This window comes from Pipistrellus hanaki (assembly GCF_964339955.1).
Source record: "Pipistrellus hanaki genome assembly, chromosome: 5".
In the NCBI taxonomy this organism is placed as follows: Eukaryota; Metazoa; Chordata; class Mammalia; order Chiroptera; family Vespertilionidae; genus Pipistrellus; species Pipistrellus hanaki.
In genome coordinates, this window is record NC_140507.1 from 72,754,824 (window position 1) to 72,774,983 (window position 20,160).

General features: G+C 45.5%; 1 protein-coding gene across 3 annotated transcripts in view; it reads left to right on the forward strand.

The window, feature by feature from the left end:
• CHAF1A (chromatin assembly factor 1 subunit A) overlaps positions 1 to 19,742 on the forward strand; it is a 29,485-nt gene extending 9,743 nt beyond the window's left edge. The window contains exons 4-15 of one of the 3 annotated variants that reach the window (XM_084884431.1): positions 2,344 to 2,400; positions 5,814 to 6,043; positions 6,249 to 6,309; positions 6,993 to 7,061; positions 8,961 to 9,187; positions 9,717 to 9,885; positions 10,062 to 10,139; positions 10,601 to 10,690; positions 11,761 to 12,013; positions 12,564 to 13,054; positions 18,541 to 18,637; positions 19,261 to 19,742. In XM_084884431.1, coding sequence (XP_084740557.1) covers positions 2,344 to 2,400; positions 5,814 to 6,043; positions 6,249 to 6,309; positions 6,993 to 7,061; positions 8,961 to 9,187; positions 9,717 to 9,885; positions 10,062 to 10,139; positions 10,601 to 10,690; positions 11,761 to 12,013; positions 12,564 to 13,054; positions 18,541 to 18,637; positions 19,261 to 19,361 — 1,923 coding nt within the window. In that variant the 3' untranslated portion in view covers positions 19,362 to 19,742. Of the gene's footprint in view, positions 1 to 2,343; positions 2,401 to 5,813; positions 6,044 to 6,248; positions 6,310 to 6,992; positions 7,062 to 8,960; positions 9,188 to 9,716; positions 9,886 to 10,058; positions 10,140 to 10,600; positions 10,691 to 11,760; positions 12,014 to 12,563; positions 13,055 to 18,540; positions 18,638 to 19,260 lie in introns of all 3 variants that reach the window. The other 2 variants (XM_084884430.1, XM_084884432.1) reach the window with 2 other exon arrangements.
• The last annotated feature ends 418 nt before the right edge of the window (positions 19,743 to 20,160 follow it).

Sequence of the window (20,160 nt, forward strand, 5' to 3'; positions counted from 1 at the left end):
GTAGTTGGTGTATGTTTCAGCCTCCTTCTGGGATCCTGGGTTTTGTTTTTGGCAGTTATGTTTTGAGAGATAAAACATGGCCCATGATTTTGAGAGAGAGTTCTATAAATACTTATGCCATGTGTCACAAAGATAAAATCATATTAGACTAATAAGGTCTCCCAGGTGTCTAGTAAAGATACTGGTTTTATATAAAATTAATTGCTGAGGTTGTTGCATGTCATTACAGTGGCTCCTGATATTCATGTTAATTCTAGTATTCCTGGACTCACAGCAAAGGGGAAGCCATGTAAAAGGCACTAGATTCTGCAGCTGAAATTCCACAAATATGGGCAAGACTAAGTGTGTTCCACCTTCCATCACCTCTCCCAAATACTCATATATGAGTCTGGAAATCACATCCATTATAATCTTTGAACACAAAATAAAGGCCAAGAACAGAGAAATATAGCAACTTACAAATTCTGCTGTTAAATCGTTTACTGTGAGGTGAAGCCTCACAGGAAGCAGCCAATCGATGATTTTCTCTCATCACTTTGATGAGAGAAAAGCATCAAAGTGATGAGACTTGGCAGCTGAAGTGAATTCTGAAGGGGCAAGTGCTTTTTCTTTTTTTCTTAATTTTTATTTTATTGTTTAAAATATTACAAATAGTAGTGCATATGTCTCCCTTTTCTTCCCATTGACCTTCCCCGGCAGGTGCTTTTTCTTAAGCCCTTGGTAGACTTTGGTAACTGGCATTTCAGTTGGCACATGCTCACTTGGGCATAATCTCTGTGGCATTTGAGCTCCTCCCAACACAAGGCTCTCAGATGACTGCTCAGCCTTTTCCTATAGGAAGGCTGAGTCCAGAAAGAACTTGATATGACAAGAAGGATGCCTTCTTCGTTTATTAATCTATGAGTTTTATTCTGTCAGAGGTCTTAGTTGGGGCTGAGGCTTCCCTAGATAGAGAAATCACAGTTATGTAGTTTTGTCAATACCTTAAGATAAATGGACCTTTGGTTTTCCAGCTCCACTTCAGTCTTATTTTTTGGCTGCCTGACCTAGTCTGAACTCTCCCCACTGCTCTTCAACCTAATGGTTTGGTTGTTAGAACTCCCTGCTCTGCAGAGAGCTTAGGCCAGTAGTCTGAACTCCATATATATATATATATATATATATATATATATATATATATATATATGTATGTATTTACAATATATTTTTATTGGTTTTTAGAGAGAGAGGAAGGGAGAGGGATAGAGAGATAGAAAAATCGTCAATCAGCTGCTCCTGCATACTCCTCTACTGGAAATTAAGCCCAAAACCCAGACATGTGCCCTGACCAGGAATGAACCCATGACCTCTTGGTTCCTGGGTCGATGCTCAACCACTGAGCCATGCCAGCTGGGCATGTTCACATTTTAATCAGAGACCAGTTGGCCAGCATGAATCCAACCATGTGTCGAGAAGTCCGTGTCACCACTCTCAGTTTGAACCAGGGTGATAGAAAAAGCTATGCTCCGGTATATAGGGATTTTTAAATAAACAAATAAATTGTGTGTGTGTGTGTGTATTATTGATTTCAGAGAGGGAGAGAGATAGAAACATTAGTGATGAGAGAAAATCATCGATTGGCTGCTTCCTGCAGGCCTCCCACTGGGGATTGAGCCTGCAACCCAGGCATGACCTCCTGGTTCATAGGTTGATTCTCAACCACTGAGCCACATTGGTCAGACTAGAACTTAGGAATTCTACATCAGATTGCCTCCTCTGGCAAGTTGACCTTTTTTCTTGAGCATTCGCTTTGCATTCTAAAAACAGAACTGCACCAGGCAGAGAGAACAGATTGGTGGCCCACAGGAATTTAGCCTGTAAACATGTTTTATTTGATTCACATAGTGTTCCTTTTTAGACAAAATTTACATAAAATTGACAATTCTCTTCCATAAGAGCTCGATCCTCTTTGGCCAGGCTATGTCCTCTCTAGTTGGCTACAAATCATACCACTCCGTGTTGTCTGCATTGCTTCTATTTTCAAGCTTGCCTTGTTTTTCTTGTGCTTGTCCATTCCCCACCCCGCAAAGCCGTCATTCATTTGAGTCATCTGCCTCTCCCATCCTACCTCTCATCCCTAGATGCACACATTGCAGTTTATGACACCACTAAGATATTTTGGATCTATATGATAAAAACTGGTCACCTGGAAATGTTTTCATTTTTCTTGTTTTGCAAATGAGTCCTTAATAGTGTGGGTCACTTGTTCCCTTCTTCCCTCTCCCCAAAGGACTGTGGAATGTGTTAAATAAGTTAAAGTGACTGAAACAGTCCACATTTAAAGATAAATGTCTTTCATTTCAGATAACTAAGAAATTGGTCAAAGATTCTGTCGAGAAGAACAAGATGAGACTACAAAGAGTAAGACTTTTTCTCTGAAATAGAAAATTAACTTGTGCTTTTTGTATTAAATATAAGCTAAGCCCTTTGCCCTTACATCAGCCCATTTATTACCTCTACCGGCTTATCCTGACCCTCATTGTAACTCTTGCTTCATTTTACATATCTGGGCTTGGTAGAGTGCATCATTTTTAGCTTTGTGGATGCTTAAGGCTTTGCATGTAGACTTTTCTAAGCTTTCATTATTATCATCATAATAATTGTGTATCCTATTGTAGCTTAAAATTGTCTTCACAAGAACCTAGTCCCTTTCCTTGCATCCCAGGCTTCTACAAATAGATTTAGGTTCCATTGCTTCCCCTACACTCAGTGGGTGATTACTTCTTAGTGATTCACTGCTGAGTCATGGATTCTGTTATCTGGGGCTCACATTTCACACACATCAGTGAAGGGGCCTTATTGCCATGAGGAACTGGGTTTCTGCCTCCCTTGCCAGCTCATGGAATGGGCACTGATTGATGACAGTTGGCTGTCTATTCACCAGGTGCTTCATGTGCCGTCCATCTATGGCTGTGCTTGATTGTTGTAGGTCCAGTTTTGATGGCTTCTTTAGAGTGTATCTCATTCTCCATTGAGTGGGAGTGGAGACGGGACTCAAATATGGCTATGGCTAGAGACCTGATTTATCTGATTGATCCGTGATTTACAGAGCCCTCTGTCTTATAGAACAGAGGAGAGGTGCTAGTCTCATTAATAGATCCAGACCAGGCACCTTTTTAAGTATCCTGTGTGTCAGGTGAGAATTGAACATTCAAACATCTCTAACTGCCTTTGTGGCTTTTTTTTTTTTTTTTTTTTTTTTTTTAATGGTTGTTTTATTGTTGAAAATCATATATATATATATCCCGTGGCTTTTATTAAATCTGTGTTTATCAGGACAGAAAGTAGAGCCCTGGCTGGTTTGGCTCAGTGGATAGAGTGTCGGCCTGCAGACTGAAGGGTCCTGGGCTCAATTCCAGTCAAGGGCACATGCCCGGTTGTGGGCTCAATCCCCAGTTGGGGGTGTGTGGGAGGCACCCAATCAATGAATCTCTCTTATCATTGATACCTCTCTCTCTCTCTTCCTGCCTTCCTCTCTGAAATCAATAATATGTATTTTAAAATAAGGACAGAAGGTAGCATATTTTCTAAAGACAAGGCATACACCCAGACTGACCGTGTGTTGGGCTCCCCACCTTTGGAAGACCATCTTTGGTGATAGTGTAATGATCCTTAAAAGTTACCCTGTGCTAGAAACTAACTGCTCTTCTGGTCATGAATTCAAGATTCTTTAATAACTCAGTGCCTCGAACTGCATGCCAGTTCTTTGGAATGAGGCACTGATGTGCTAAAACAAGGCATTACTGCTTTAACCAATATCAAAGACATTAGCTACTTTCTTCTTAGTAATACAAATTACTCTTTGTCCTTTCTTCACATCTTTCTTTTCAGATCCTGAGAAACTGTTTTAAAGATTAAAAATAATACTTTTTTCTTTGCTTTTATTTTTTATGGTTATCATCTATTCCCAACTGCCTTAAGACTGTACCCATCAGGTTTCCAATCCTTGCCTCGTCCAATCTTCCATTTTAAAGGAAATAAAATAAACCTTGTCATCTGGTATGATTTTGAGGGTATGGAAAGAAAAATGCTTTTGTGTCTGGCCAATATTGCCCAATGGTTGAGCCTTGACCTATGCACCAGGAGGTCACGGTCAGTTCCCAGTTAGGGCACATACCTGGGTTTCAGGCTTGATCCCCAGTGTGGGGTGTACAGAAGGCAGCTAATCAATGATTTTCTTTCATCATTGATGTTTCTATCTCTCCCTATCCTTTCCTCTTTCAAAATCAATAAAAACATACTAATAAAAAGAAGAAGAAAATGCTTTTGTTTTAAGGCAGAGATGCGAAACCTATAGGAGTTTCTGTCTTCGTCTTAGCACAGATTTTTTTTTTTTTAAAAAATTATTATTTTAAGGGGGAAAGTGAGAAAGAGAAACATCGATTGTTGTTCCACTTATTTATGTATTCATTGGTTGATTCTTATATGTGCCCTGACCAGGGATTGAACCTTCCCTTTCCTTTCCTCTCTGAAATCAATAAAAACATTTAAATAAAATACTTTTTTTAGGGTATTTAAAAAAAAAAAAAAAAAATATATATATATATATATATATATATATATATATATATATATATTTTTTTTATTTTTTTATTACTCTAACTGGTTTGGCTCAGTGAATAGAGTGTCGACCTGCGGACTGAAAGGTCCCAGGTTCGATTCCGGTCAAGGGCATGTATCTTGGTTTCAGGCACATCCCCAGTAGGGGGTGTGCAGGAGGCAACTGATTGATGTTTCTCTCTCATTGATGTTTCTAACTCTCTATCCCTCTCCCTTCCTCTCTGTAAAAAATCAATAAAATATCCTTTAAATACACACACACACATTGATTTCAGATGGGAAAGGAAAGGGAGAGAGAGATAGAAACATCAATGATGAGAGAAAATCATTGATTGGCTGCCTCCTGCACACCCTGCACTGGGAATTGAGCCGACAACCTGGGCATGTGCTCTTTGCTAGAATCGAGCCCAGGACCCTTCAATCCGCAGGCCGACACTCTTATCTCCTGAGCTAAACTGGCTAACACAAGAAACTGTTTTAAATGAATCTTATTTTGAATCGCCCACAAGATCCTGTGACAATAACTAATTCTCACAACAGAAGGAAATGTGATGGAAAAATACTTCCATGTACGGATGTTGACCATCAAGCTTCTTCTAGAGCTGGTTCCTTCATTCTTTCCCTTTCTTTTTTTTTTTTTTTAATTCTTTATTGATTTCAGAGCGGAAGAGAGAAGGGGAGAGATAGAAACATCAATTATTGCCCTAGCCAGTTTGGCTCTGAATAGAGCACTGGCCTTTGGACTTAAGAGTCCCAGGTTCAATTCCGGGCAAGGGCATGTACCTCAGTTGTAGGCTCCTCCTCGGCCCAGGCCCTGGTCAGGGAGCATTCAGGAGGCAATCAATCAATGTGTTTCTCTCACATGGATATTCCTCTTATCTTTCCTTTCCTCTTCCACTATCTAAAAATCAGTAGAAAAATATCCTAAGGTGAGGATTAAAGAACAAAAAAAGAAACATCAGTTTGAAAGAGAATCATTGATCGCTGCCTCCTGCACGTCCCACTCTGGGGATTAAGCCTGCAACCTGGGCATGTGCCCTAGTTGAGAATTGAACCGCTACCACCTGGTTCATTGGTCGACGTCCAACCACTAAGCCACACCAGCTGGGCCATTCTTTCCCTTTCTGGCTAAACATATTGTCCCCATCATGCTGACGTGACCCTTCTCGGGAGGTCTGCAGGGACACAGCTGTCCAATTGTCTCTTGGCTGTAGGATAAGGAGCGTTTGGGCAAGCAGCTGAAGTTACAGGCCGAAAAAGAAGAAAAGGAGAAGCTAAAGGAGGAGGCCAAGCGTGCCAAGGAAGAAGCCAGGAGGAGGAGAGAGGAAGAGAAAGAGCTAAAGGAGAAGGAGAGGCGTGAAAAAAGGGAGAAGGAAGAAAAGGAGAAGGCTGAGAAGCAGCGACTCAAGGAGGAGCGGCGTAAGGAGCGGCAGGAGGCCCTGGAGTGAGTGTCCTCCCAGGTGGCCTGAGCACTCGGGGGCCAGGCCGCTGCCCCTGCCCTCCCTTTCTGTATCTCCCCTCTCCTGCCTCTGTCTTCCAGGGACGCCTGTGCAGACCCAAAGTGACTTACGGGTTCTTGTCCAGGAACACAGGCTTTGTTTGTGTGCTTGGGGCACTGGTTGGCTAAAACTGAATTTTATGTCCCACAGGGCTAAGCTGGAGGAGAAGAGGAAAAAGGAAGAGGAGAAACGGCTGAGAGAAGAAGAAAAGGTAGACATCCTCCCCAGAACCTCCATATTCTAGTCTGTTTGAGAAATAGATCCTGCAATCCTCATAAGCAGGATTTTTGCCTATTGCTGCTCTGTGTTCCCTAGATCATGAGAAGCTCGGTGGCCCCACAGGGACTGGCATGTGTGTGCACACATGTTTCTGTTGGTTGTTGTCATGCTGGCCTATCACATGCCTGCTGGCTAGACATCGGGCCTTTCTGTCTACAAGAGCACCTCTGACGCTTTAAGATTGCTTGGTGTACCCAGTTGAGGGTTGATGGGTTTTGAGAGCTATCTTCAAAATAATGCTTTCAACTTAAAAATGTTCGGGGTTTGCCCTGGTTGGTATAGCTAAGCAGTTAGAGCATCGGCCGGAGCACCAAAAGGTTATGGGTTCATTACTCAGTCAAGGGCACATACCTGGGTTGCAGGTTAGATACCTGGCCCCAGTTGGGGGCATGTAGGAGGCAACCAATCAATGTGTCTCTCTCACATCAGTGTTTCTTCCTCTGTATCTCCCTCTCATTCCCCCCCCCCCCCCCTTCTACATTCTCTAAAAAGCAATGGAAAAATATCCTCTGGTGAGGATTAAAAAACACACCACAAGGTCAGGGTTTAGTTCTAGGGGACTTTGTGATTTTGAAAATACACCGTTTCTTTTTATTTCTTCGTCTTCTATTGCAGCGCATTAAAGCAGAGAAAGCTGAAATCACGAGGTTCTTCCAGAAACCAAAGACTCCACAGGCCCCCAAGGTGAGCAGCAGCTTTATTTAGCCTTGCTTTTCATCTCTGTCAGGCTCTTATTTTGGGGAAACCAAAAGTTTTTTTCTGACCAGAGGGGCCTCCACTTGCACAGGGAGCTTCTATTTCTGGAAGGGCCTAGAGATTCTTGCTATGTCCTTGAAAAAGCAAAAAAGTGACACATTTGCTAATAAGACCTGTTGTGTGTTTAGGAATCGCTTCATGAAAACTTTTGTGTGAGTCGCTGTATGGGGTTGGTTAAGAGAATACCTAGTCCTTACCCTCTGGACTTTATGCACAAGATGGGAAGCAAGGTTAAACGTAAGACAAGAGCCCAGAGTTCTGTTCTCCAGTCTGGCATCCAGTCACCCTCTGAAATAGCTGCTTGTGCAGACCCCAGATCCTGCCCCCTTCCCTTCTCCCTCCATGCTCCAGAAGTAACCCATCTTCTCCAATGCAAGAGTGTCCTTCCAGATCTTTCTTCATTTAGATCCCTTTGTATATTTGTGCATTTGTATACACATACTTCAGGATCACTGAGAATATGTGATGTTACTGCATTGTTTGCATAGCTGTAACTTGAATTTTTGCCAGGTCAGCACATTTGTGTCTATCCCAATCCTTTTTTTTTTTTTTTTTTTTTTTTTTAATATATTTTATTGATTTTTTACAGAGAGGAAGGGAGAGGGATAGAGAGCTAGAGACGTCGATGAGAGAGGAACATCGACCAGCTGCCTCTTGCACACCTCCCACCGGGGATGTGCCCGCAACCAATGTACATGCCCTCAACTGGAATCAAACCTGGGACCGCTCTGTCCACTGAGCCAAATCGGTTTCGGCTTGTTGTAATTTTTTTGTTTTAATGTCAGCATTTTTATTTTATGGCATTTGGCTTTTGGTTGGAAAGTCTTAGCTATCCTATGGTTATAGATGCATTCTAATTTTTTTACAGGTTTTGTTTTAATTATTTTACTTTGGGGTTTTTGTTTTTTTGTTTTGTTTGTTTGTTTGTTTGTTTTGTTATGTCTAATTCCTTATCCTAGCTGTAATTCTCTATGCCTGTGGTTTGGGGTAAGGCCAATTTTCTCATATGGGTGCCCAGTGTTCCTAGTACCTGCTCATTGGTGAGAATAGTCAGCTGGTTCTTGTCCTCTGTGCATGTTGGCGTCACCAGGGAGCTTTAAAGAACGCTGGGCTTGGCTCCCATCCCAGAGAACAGGGGCCTGCCGTGGGCTCAGGATTTCTGACAGTCCCCAGGTGATCCTGTGTAGAGCCAGGATGAAGCCACTCTCCTCAGTTGTTCTTTCCTTGCTGATATGAAACACTGGCTTTCTTACATTGAACTTAGATGTCAGCTGACCTTCTGACTTCCCATGCCCTTGTGTGCTGCCAGCTTTGGGTTCCACTGACATAGACATTACAGATGCTGAAGGAGCCGGCTGGCATGTGGTTGAGCATTGACCTATGAATCAGGAGGTCACAGTTTGATTCACAGTCAGGGCATATACCCAGGGCTCAATCCCCAATGTGGGTGTGCAGGAGGCAGCCAATCAATGATTCTCTCATCATTGATGTTTCTATTTCTCTAGCCCTCTCCTTTCCTCTCTGAAATCAATAAAAATATATTTAAAAAAGAAGAAGAAAGAAAGAAAATATGTGGAAGGAGCCTGCAGTGTTTCCATTATTCCTGATGGCTCCCTCATAGACAGTCGCCTCCTTCCCCACCAGCCCTTGGCCACCACTACTCTGTCCCTGGAGTTTTACTTGTTCCAGACACCTGTCATCACACAGCATCTCTTCTTTGACTTGCCCACCACAATGGATCTGAAATGCAATGTGCTGCGGCTCACCCGTGCCTCTGCTGCTGGCGTCCATTGCCCAGGCGTGCCATCACATCTCATTTCCTTTCAGACGCTGGCCGGCTCCTGTGGGAAGTTTGCCCCTTTTGAAATTAAAGAGAACATGGTCCTCGCCCCTTTTTGTCGGACCACCTTTGACCAAGACCTCTGTGATCAGTTAGACCAGCTCATGCAGCAACAGAATGGCGACTTCTCCTTCCTAAAAGATCTAAAAGGCCGGCGGCCCCTCAGGTCTGGACCCACTGTGGTTTCTAACCGGAATGCGGACATTTTTAACAGGTTAGTGCCCGAGAAGACTGTCCTGTGCTCATTGGTGAAGTCAGAGCACAGCTGGTAGAACTCTGGATTCTGGTTCACGGCTGACCCATTGTGGCCTGGGCAGGTCGTCTCCTTTTCAGACCTCAGACCCTAGCTTCAGTGCTTTGCCTCATCTCTCTCCTGGCTTCCTGTGAGCCTCCGAAATCTCTGGGTGTGCTTTTGGAGTCCCGGTGTTCCAGTCTCTCCTGGGAGGGATCCATTTCCATACTGGCCTCCCTGGAGGGGTGTTTTCCTTTCTGCTGATTCACTTACTCTCCGTAACCTGCTCACAGACATGCCATGGGGCAGCAACATGGTGGCACTTTGGTTTCTCCCTCCTTGCTTTGTGTCTCTGGAGTAAATGTTCCCTTAGCCTTCTTCAGGAATAGGTGCTGCTGCTGCTGCTTAATGGTTACCTGCCTTTGTAGACTGTTGGTCACCTTCCGGGGGAAGATGGGGTGACCGCATCACTAGGGAGGCATATGACTGAGTGCAGTGTCTTACTCCTCAGTGATGTGGTGATAGTGGAAAGCAGCAAAGTAGATGGCATTCCTGAGAGGAAGAAGTTTGGCAGGATGAAGCTCCTGCAGTTTTCTGAGAATCACCGACCAGCGTATTGGGGAACATGGAATAAGAAGACAACGGTCATCCATCCAAGGGATCCCTGGGCCCAAGACAGGGTGAGCATGCAAGCAGAAGTGCCAGTGGTCTGGACACACCTGTATTTCTGTGTTTCCTTCTCATTGTGCCTTTACACTGGTCTCTTTAATTCCCTGAGTATTTTTTTCCTGCTCTGCCCTTTCCTCCCAACCCTGAGAGGTGGCAATGACGCACTGCATGTCTGTTTTCTCAGAAGCTTCTGGATTACGAGGTGGACAGTGACGATGAGTGGGAAGAGGAGGAGCCAGGAGAGTCTCTCTCTCACAGTGAAGGGGTGAGTGCAGACCTGGAATGATTGCAGCTCCCATCAGAGGACCGCAACAGCCCTAGGCTGAAATCCTTTACATAGTTTCTGGGTCACCTGCAGAGTTGTCTAAAAATGTCAGCCAGCAGTTTCCATCTGCATTCCCAACTTCTCTTGGAATACCTTATTTGGCAACACTAACCACTCGCCTAGCAGTCTGGGTTGTTACTGAAGTAGTATTGCCCTTTCTAGATAGGGCACATCCGATCTGTAGTTCACACAGGTCCCCGCCACTGCCTCTTGCCTTATTGGGTGAATTTATTTACTTGTTTGTGTTCTCCCCCTCCCACACCCCATCCTCATGGTGTCTATAGGAACAACAGCAGTAGATGGCTTTTTTTTTTTTCCTTAGACATATACAGATTTAAGTTTTTAATGAAGCATGTATTCTGTTTCCATGTGTGAACATACTTTTTTTTTTTTTTTTTGAGGATGATGATGATGAAGTAGAAGATGAAGATGATGATGATGGGTTTTTTGTGCCGCATGGGTACCTGTCTGAGGATGAGGGAGTAACTGAGGTGAGTGGGTGCACAGGAAATTGACTGGCTCAGAGAAGAGCCCCGTCTGGGGATGGAGCTTGGCACCTCCCTGGGGACAGTGCTCAAGGGTCGCAGCCCTTTCCAGGGCTGGTCCCACATGTATCTCACTTCTCATAGCCATGAAGGTGAGCCCCAGTGTGTGGGTTGTTATGGAAATGCTAGAACCTGAGCTGGAGTTTGTCTGGAAGGGTGGGAGAATTTGCAAAGGTGAGAGAAAATTCACTGTGACGGAAGGGCATGAGAAGAAACCTGGTCAGAGTTACTGTGGTTCGTAGGTCAGCTCACCAAACTTTTTTTTTAACATTTGTTTCGCTGAAATATAATTAGCATACACTTATTCAGTTTAATAATTGACAATATTTGTGAAACCAGCAATAGATATAAAATACAGAAGTTTCCATTTTTCCAGAAGGATCCCCCATTTCCCTTTGAGTTTATCCCACCAACAACAACTTTCTAAATTTTGCCACATGGTTAAACTTCTGAGTAAGCCATTTTTTAGGACTCCAAAGGCCTATAGTTTATAAAATGATTCTGTCTCAAAGTCATACTTGAAGGGCATGTGTCTCATACACATTTCCAACCAGTGAGGCAGGCTGGTGTACCCATAGCATATCTGCCTTAGAGAGTGGTATCGTCTGGTGTGGGAGATGCCCAACCCTGTGTCTGTTCTGGGCATGTAATTTCGACTTGATTCAACAGCTTCCAGGATGACATTGTTAACATGAAAATGAAGAGAGAAGTTAAGAGGCCTCTTGTATACCTATGACCTGTAAGTCACAGCCAGACAGGATAGATGTTTCTGAAATACCAGATCTGTCAGTTACCATTCATTCCAGGAAAACTCTGTGTGTTTCATCTCCTGTAATGTTAGAAAAGGGACAGCTAGGACATGGTAAGATCCATAAAAATGTTGCTGCCTGGCTCTGGCTGTTAATAACTGTGACCCATATGCTCTTTCCTGCACTGTCCCCGAGGCTGGGGCTGCAGAGCCTGGGACAGAGGGCCAATCGGGACCCTGAGTAAGCACCTGTTCTCTCACCTGCAAGGAGTGTGCTGACCCTGAGAACCACAAGGTCCGCCAGAAGCTGAAGGCCAAGGAATGGGACGAGTTTTTAGCCAAGGGGAAGCGGTTCCGCGTGCTCCAGCCTGTGAAGATCGGCTGCATCTGGGCAGCGGACAAGGATGGCAGCACCGACCTGAAGGTGCTAGAGCAGTTCACCGCATGCCTTCTGGAGACAGTTCTCCCCGAGGAGGAGCAGACACCTAAAGCCTCCAAGAAAAAGAAGAGGGACCAACACAGTGAGTGCTGGCTTGGGGCCAAGTGGAAGGGGTCGGGCTCCCAATTGCTCCGAGACCCAGATCTGTCCAGGGCCAAGGACAGGCAACTTCTTAGGCGAGTGAATTAATAATTTAGAAGTTATTTCAACAAATCACAAAGGCTAGCTAGTACTCACTGGACACAACTATTTCTTTGATATTCACAACAGCAGTACAAGGCAGCTAATTTAATTAGGCCAATTTACTAATAGGGACACAGGCCCAGAGTGCTTGGCCCAGGGTCACAATCATTCCTAACTCCTGTGCCTCCTCACTATTCAGAGCTGGGGGGGACCAGTGACTCAAAATGAGAGCAGGATGATCATTACTAAGGAAACACAGGTGCATAAAGTAAGTCGCGATGGTTTTATCTGGATGAATTTGCCTTGTGAAGTTTGAGCTTCACAGAATCTCTTCCAGATCAAGTTCATATGTCTTAAATCTGTCCTTAAAAGGCCATCTGGAACTGAATGTATTTATTGCTACTTTCCCATGTCTGACACCCACTCGTGTCTTCTCCTCTCCCTGCCAGTCTTGGCCCAGTTGCTTCCGCTGCTGCACGGGAATGTGAATGGAAGCAAAGTGATCATCCGGGAATTCCAGGAATGCTGCCGCCAAGGACTGCTTGGCAAGGACACTAGCAGTCCTGAGAGCAGCTCCGCCAGCCCCCCAAGCCCTGGCTCTTCCCGCCCGCAGACCCCCACCACCAGCGAGGACAGTGCCGTCCCCTCCAAGGCCAGGCTCAAGCGCATTATTTCCGAGAACTCGGTGTACGAGAAGAGGCCTGATTACAGGATGTGCTGGTACGTCCACTCACAGGTGCTGAAGAGCTTTGATCAGGAGCACCTGCCCGTGCCGTGCCAGTGGAGTTATGTCACTCTGGTGCCCTCAGCTACCAGGGAGGACAGTGGCAGCACCCCCACCCCAGGGCCCAGCCAGGGGACACCCGTCTCGCTGAAGAGGAAGTCAGCAGGAAGCATGTGCATCACTCAGTTCATGAAGAAGCGCAGGCATGACGGGCAGGTGAGCAGTGGGTGCTGGAGGGCCTGGGCGGGGCAGGGTGTTATTCTTACATTCACAGCAAAATTGAGGCAACAACATTGTTCAAAATTGAAGGGGAAGGTATAGAGATTTTCCATATTTCCTACCCCTCAACACACACATGCACAGCCTTTCTGGCATCAACATCCCCACCAGAGCCCTATGTTTGTTAGAGTTGATGAACTCACGTTGACATGTCATTAATATCCCAAGTCCATAATTGACGTTAGGGCTCACTCTTGGTGTGTTACATTCTGTGGGTCTGGACAAATATGTAAGATGTATCCACCATTACAGTATTACACTGTATAGTTTCATTGCCCTAAAAATGTTCTCTTCTGCCTATTCATTCTCCTCCCCTCTTAACCCCTGGCAACCACTGATCATTTTACTGTATCCACAGTTTTCTCTTTTCCAGAATGTCACATTGTTGGACTCATACATATAGGCTTTTCAGATTGGCTGTATCACTTAGTTATATGCATTTAAGTTTCCTCATATATATATATATATATTTTTTATAATATATTTTATTGATTTTTTTACAGAGAGGAAGGGAGAGAGATAGAGAGCTAGAAACGTCAATGAGAGAGAAACATCGACCAGCTGCCTTTTTCACACCCCCCACCGGGGATGCGCCCGCAACCAAGGTACATGCCCTTGGCCGGAATCGAACCCGGGACCTTTCAGTCCGCAGGCCGACGCTCTACCACTGAGCCAAACCGGTTTCGGTAGTTTCCTCATATCTTTTCATTGCTTGATGGCACCTCAATATATGGTCCTCTCTTTAGGTTGGCATCTCACAGTTATAGATTTTAATGAATGTGTGATAGCCGGGTCTCCTGCTCCAATCAGCCCTTTTCAGGAGAGCAAGCTGCTCCGGGAGCTGTGCTCTGAAGGCTGTGGCAGTGGTGACAGAGGAGGAGAGTTGGTATATGCCCCTTTTACTCCCCGCTCCCATTCCCTGATCTGACATGTTACTCTGAGGCTTAGAAAATAAAATCAAGGCAAGGAGGCAAGAGAAATTGCTTCTGGAATGTGACAGTAAACCTTAAACTGGCACAGCAGAGGGACTATCGGAACAGATCAATGTCATCTTGACATTCCCCAGAGCCCTATCCATGAGCATTTGTGTGCACAGCTCTGGCTGCCAATGGATGCAGCTTGGTGCCATGGGGAACCCAGTGGATGGGGAGAGGGCTCTAAATTCCCAAACACTTTCTACTCTGGGCCTTGACCCAAAATGATGGGCTCCGTTAGATCCATTAGTTGTTTGAGCCACACACTACCTTTTGTGGTTGATGTTGCTAACCCAGTCTTAGAAGGAACCCACATGTGGCTGTTCTGGTTGAAACAAGCTGGGGACCCTGACTGGAAAACGGGTGGTGCTGGAAGACACCTTTTGTGTGAACTCATAAGTAGCATCCCCAGGCCTCTGCCCTGTCAACCCTCCCTCAGTCACCTTCGTGCTGTGGCCTGCTTCATTGGGGTGGGGTAGAATCCCACACAGTGTAGTGTGGGGGCTCAGCCGCATTTCTGAGCTTCGCTTCCCTTGTCAGCCTCATTTAGTTTCCCTACATGAAAAACTGGTTTTGTCCCATTACATTCCAGGCACTGTGCTAGGCATCTTATGTGAATCCCTGTGCTTCAATGGTGATAAGAAGCTTCATTCTCTGATTGAACCTCCAGGAAATTAAACCAGGGAGTGCTCTCCCAATTGAGAGATAGATATGGGAGAAAGCATGTGCCTGGGAATCAGTGAAATGGGACATGTCACTCGATGATACACGTAGCAGCAGTCCAATGTATGGACTCCATTCCCAGTTACAGAAGCACTGCCCGGGAAGGGGTTAAAACCTTAGGAGATCTGGGTATGCTGGCCCCCACAACTGATTGAATAGGTGGTAGGGGGTTAAAGTCTGCATTTTAAAGCCCCTTTTCATGGTCCTTTGGGAAGGGTCTAGGTCCATAGCGTGGGGCAGCAGAGTGGGTGCTGGTTTTTTGTTTTGGTTTTTTTTTCCCCCCTTTTTTTTCCTTTTTTTAAATATATTTTTATAGATTTCAGAGAGAAAGGGAGAGGGAAGAGATAGAAACATCAAAGATGAGAGAGAATCATTGATTAGCTGCTTCTTGCACGCCCCCTACTGGGGATTGAGCCTACAACCCAGGCATGTGCCCTTGAGCAGGGAGCCTTCAGTCCTTGGACTGATGCTCTATCCACTGAGCCAAGCCACCTAGGATAGGGTGCTGGTTCTTTGGAATGATCTAGAAGTGGATTTGTGGGCATTTAGCCTCACCCCTGCTCCTTGGAATGTGCAAGTTTGGAGACCCTGCTTGACAGCCCTGGGTCCCCAGAACTATGTCTGGCCTCAGGTAACAGGGCTCCTATTTTGTGGGTGTTTACCTTCAGCAGCTAGCCCTGAGCTCATATAATATCCTAGTCCAGTGGCCGGGCCCTCCCACCTCCCACTCCCTCCTCAGCCTGTGGCCCGCAGTAGCTGTGAAGGAATGCTCGCCCCAGTCCACTTCCATCGGCATCTTTCTGGCCAAAATACTGAGGCACAGCCGCTGTGAGTTGCAAGAGAGACTGGGAAATGAGAACTGACCCCTCTCTGCCCCTGCTGGTGGGGGAGATGTACGGGTAAGGCTTGCTACCACACAGCACCTACACAAAGGGAAACGGGCACACTTTCTAGAAGGGAAGATTGGAGGAGCGTGTAGAACACTTCCCCTACATGTTGGTAAAGCTTGCTAATGGTATTTCTGCACCCTCGGAAGGAGTTGTAGCTAAACTATAAATGTGTGTGAGTGTTAAGAATAAATATTTAAAGTTCAAAAATCATCATAAACCCTGAGTTTACAAGTTATTATGATCCAGTTATATAAACAGGCTAAGGGGAGACTTCAGCTCTGGCACCAGGGTCATTCAGATCTGTGGGCCTTTGTTTTATTTTAAAATGGGAAGAGGTTCTGTTTCTCCTTTCTAGTCAAATATATTCCATGGTCAAAATAAAATTAAGCCGAAACTGGTTTGGCTCTGGATAGAGCATCAGCCAACAGACTGAAAGGTCCCAGGTTCAATTCCAGTCAAGGGCACGTACCTTGGTTTCGGGCACATCCCCAGTGGGAGTTGTGCAGGAGGCAGCTGATTGATGTTTCTCTCTCATCGATGTTCCTAACTCTATCCCTCTCCCTTCCTCTCTGTAAAAAAAAAATCAATAAAATATATTTTAAAACAAACAAACAAACAACAACCTAAAAGCCCTAGCTGGTTTGATTCAGTAGATAGAACGTCAGCCTTGGTCAGTCAGGTTTGATTCTGGTCAAGGGCACACGCCCGGGGTGTGGGCTTGATTCCCAGTGTGGGGCGTCCAAGATGCAGCCGATCAATGATTCTCTCTCATCGTTGATGTCTCTCTCTCCCCCCACTTTCTCCCTTCCTAGCTGAAATCAATAAAAGTATATTTAAAAAGAAATAAAATAAAAGAAATAAAAAGAGGTCAACCAAAGACTTGTATGCACATATAAGCATAACCAATGGACACAGACACCAGAGGGTGAAGGCATGAATGGGAGTGGCATGGGGGGCAAAGGGTACATAAGGACACATATATAATACCTTAATCAATAAAGAAAAAAGAAGAAAAAAAACTAAAAGAACAACAGGTGTTACACAGCTGTGGTTCTTGAAAGTTGCCAAATATCTCATTCCTGCCCATTTCACATATTCCCCCTTTCCATCTCTGCATCCACCACATGCAGCAATGACAGTGGAGTGACAAGCTTTCCCATTACAATAAGCTGCTGGCAGCTCAGTACAGTGGATTCAGGTGTCATCCTAAATTTCCACTGCAGAATATCTTATAGCCTGTCCTGTGTCTGGAGAGTTATGGATAGTGGTTCCACTATAATTGTGTTTCCTGTCTTATGGAGAGCCCAGAATTCAGATCATAGACTATATCTGACCAGGGAGGCTGTGAAGAAATCTCTCTGCTCCTTTTGCTTAACAGACCCAAATCAGCATCCCCAAATCCACATAGTTGAGAACTGAGCTGTCTGTTCTTGGTCAGTCAGGTTTTTTTTTAACCCTCACCCAACGAAATTTTTGCATTTATTTTTAGAGAGAGTGGAAGAGAGGAAAAGACAGAAATATCGATGTGATAGATTAGTTGCCTTCTATACTCACTCTGACCAGGGCCTGGGCAGGGGAGGAACCTGCAACTGAGGTATGTGTCCTTGACCACACTTGAACCCAGGACCCTTCAGTCCATAGGCTGACACTCTATCCACTGAGCCAAACCAGCTAGGGTGGTCAGTCAGTTCTTTAGGTAGTTAGAAATCGCCATCAGCATCCTTAGGTGGGCTGTGGGACCATTCCTGTCTTAGTGATGCTCCGGCCACCAAAGAGTCTGGGTGTGGAGCATACACACCAGGAACTGTGATGCTACAAACTGGAGCCCAGTCTGCCAGCCAGGCCAGGAACCCAATGTGCAATCTTTACTACTCTGTCATCCTTTTTCCAGGCAAATAGAGATTTTTGTAGCAGAGGAATTTCAAAGGGTTTTCAGAAGTAGCCTCTGTTTAAATAAGTCTGTTTGTGCCTCCTGTGCCAGTTAGTTCCCTTTGTTCATTTACAGAGAAACTGAGCACTAGTGTGGATAGTTGGTGTTTAAAATCAGTCCTGCTACTTGTCTTTCTGTCCCTTCTGCTGAATGCCCATGAAAACAGCCCAGGAATTTTTTTGGAAAGTCTAGCCTCAGTAGAGGCCTTTCTGCTATCCCCCGTCCTTCCTGACTTCTGTCCACAATTGCCCAGATGGTAGCCACATTGGCCAAACTGGTTTAAGCATAAATTGAGTTGTCAAGCATCAGGCAGAAGGTATAGAGAAAGCACTGACCGACTGGGCTCTCAACCATTTATTTCAAATAATAAATTCCAAGAAACTATCCTTTATCAATTTCCTTTTCAAACCAACCCAGAAACCCAGAATTCCAATTTGAAAACAGTTCACAAATTATTTTTGTGATAAGGTAAAGATGATAGTGGTAGTTTTCAGAGCTCTGAATCAGTTCATTGGAAGGAACTCGCCAAGGTTTGCTTGGTCATCAGCTATCAAATGGACTCCTCCGTGTGTCATTAAAATGATAGGTGAGCCCTAGCCGATTTGACTCAGTGGATAGACTGCCAACCTGCATACTGAAAGGGTCCCAGGTTCGATTCTAGGCAAGGGCACATGCCCAGATTGTGAGCTCCAGTAGGGAGCGTGCAGGAGACAGCCAATCAATGGTTTTCTCCCGTCAATGATGTCTCTCTCTCTTTCCCTTCCTCTCAGAAATCAATAAAAGTATATTTAAAACAAAATCAAGGGTAGAGGAGGCCAGTAGTATAGACAGGTGTAGTAGGAGGGATTACACACTGGTCTGCCTGAAGTGCCCATGATGATGACCTGTGCTCCCTTGCCTGTTCAGGTCGGAGGTGGGGACCTGGATGGCTTCCAGGCAGACACAGAGGAGGAGGAGGAAGAGGACGGTGACTGTGCGATAATGGACATCTCGGATATTGCTGGTGAGAACAGACCCAGTCCCTCTTCTCATGCAGGCTGGCAGCATTGGCTCTCTTATGTACCTAGCTGGGGTTGAGTTAAAAGATTCTGAAAGGTTTAGGCAGGCTGGTTTAATGATGTGGGTGGGCAGTTGGGTCCAATCCAGGCCCTGGGGGTTCTGACTTAGTTACCTATGCTACATTTAGGAAACCAAAGAACTGAAGGTTGGTTGCCACCTTGGTGGGTGGTGGATGGGATGTGTTAGGGAAGAAGAGTCCTGAAGGTGGGGGTCCTGGCACAAGTGAGGAACCTCTGAACTAAGCTTCTCCAGAAGAAAGCAGTGATGCTAGGTTCAGGGAGCCTGAAGCCCGGTGATCCTTGACAGGGGCACTTGGCCTCGATGTCCTAGTTTCTTCCCCTTTGCCTTGGGGCTTCAGGCCTGGATTTGGCTTTTCCTCCGAGGGAGCGAAGAGGGGACAGGGAGTACATGTGCCTAGAAAAGGGACACGGGTCCGGGGGCTACAGCCATGGTCCTCCTCTAACCACAGTTGGATCGGGAGATCTTACCCCAAGAAGGCTCTGAGTTGTTTCAGGCCCCGGGGACACAGATGCAGCCACTGAAACCCCTACCTCTCTTGCCTTGCAGAAGTCCAGGACCCTTGTGTAACCACTCCCAGAGCTGGAAGGCCTGTGGGAATGGACACCAGCGAGAGCCCCACGCCCTCCAACTCTCTCAGCCCCTCCTGAACACCCAACTGGCTGGCGTGTGTATGTAGAATGGTTAGGGTTTTCTCAGACGCGTCTCAGATACTTGAAAGTCCTATGATTCCTGTGTAAAGAGCACTTTGTCCTGCTTCGCATACGCCCCCTCGAGGGTTGGAAAGTATATAGGATGCTTGATTCATTCTTTTTATATTTGTAAAAAATTTCCCCTCAAAGCTGCATACTAATCTGCCCTTTAATAAAGCATTATCGCAATGTGTTGGCCTGTACGGGGAATCCCAATTGTGCCCTAAGGATCCTGAGCAGGCACTATGATGAAATGCTTATAAATGAATTGGAGTCCTGCCGGTGTAGTGTGGCACTGGGACTGACATGGATATGTATAAACTTATTGTCTAGCCCTGACCTGGTGTGTCTGTCATCTTTTCAACTTACATTTCTGTGAGCGGGTGTGTACCTTCACCTGTGGCCTGAACCCTATGTTGTGCTCACAAGTGTCCATTCCTCTACCCCACACGTGGTACAGTGGCGTCTGTGTCAAGCTTTCCACTTTGCAGCAGCACTGTCCCAACTCTTTGTTGTAAAATCCTCCGCCTCCCCAGTGACCTAGTTCAGGGTGTAGCTTGTCAGCAGGTGCTTGTGCCCATCAGTTCTTCCTGCCCCTTGGGAAGTGAGCAGACCATATTTTGGGCTTCTAAGCCCTGAATCCCGGCTTCCAGATGGACTTCAGGGTCAGGCCACATCACAGGAGAGTACTGAAATAGTGGGGCCAACTAAAGATGCTGGAGCCCTGGCCCATGAGTGACCCCCCATTGGGGCAGTG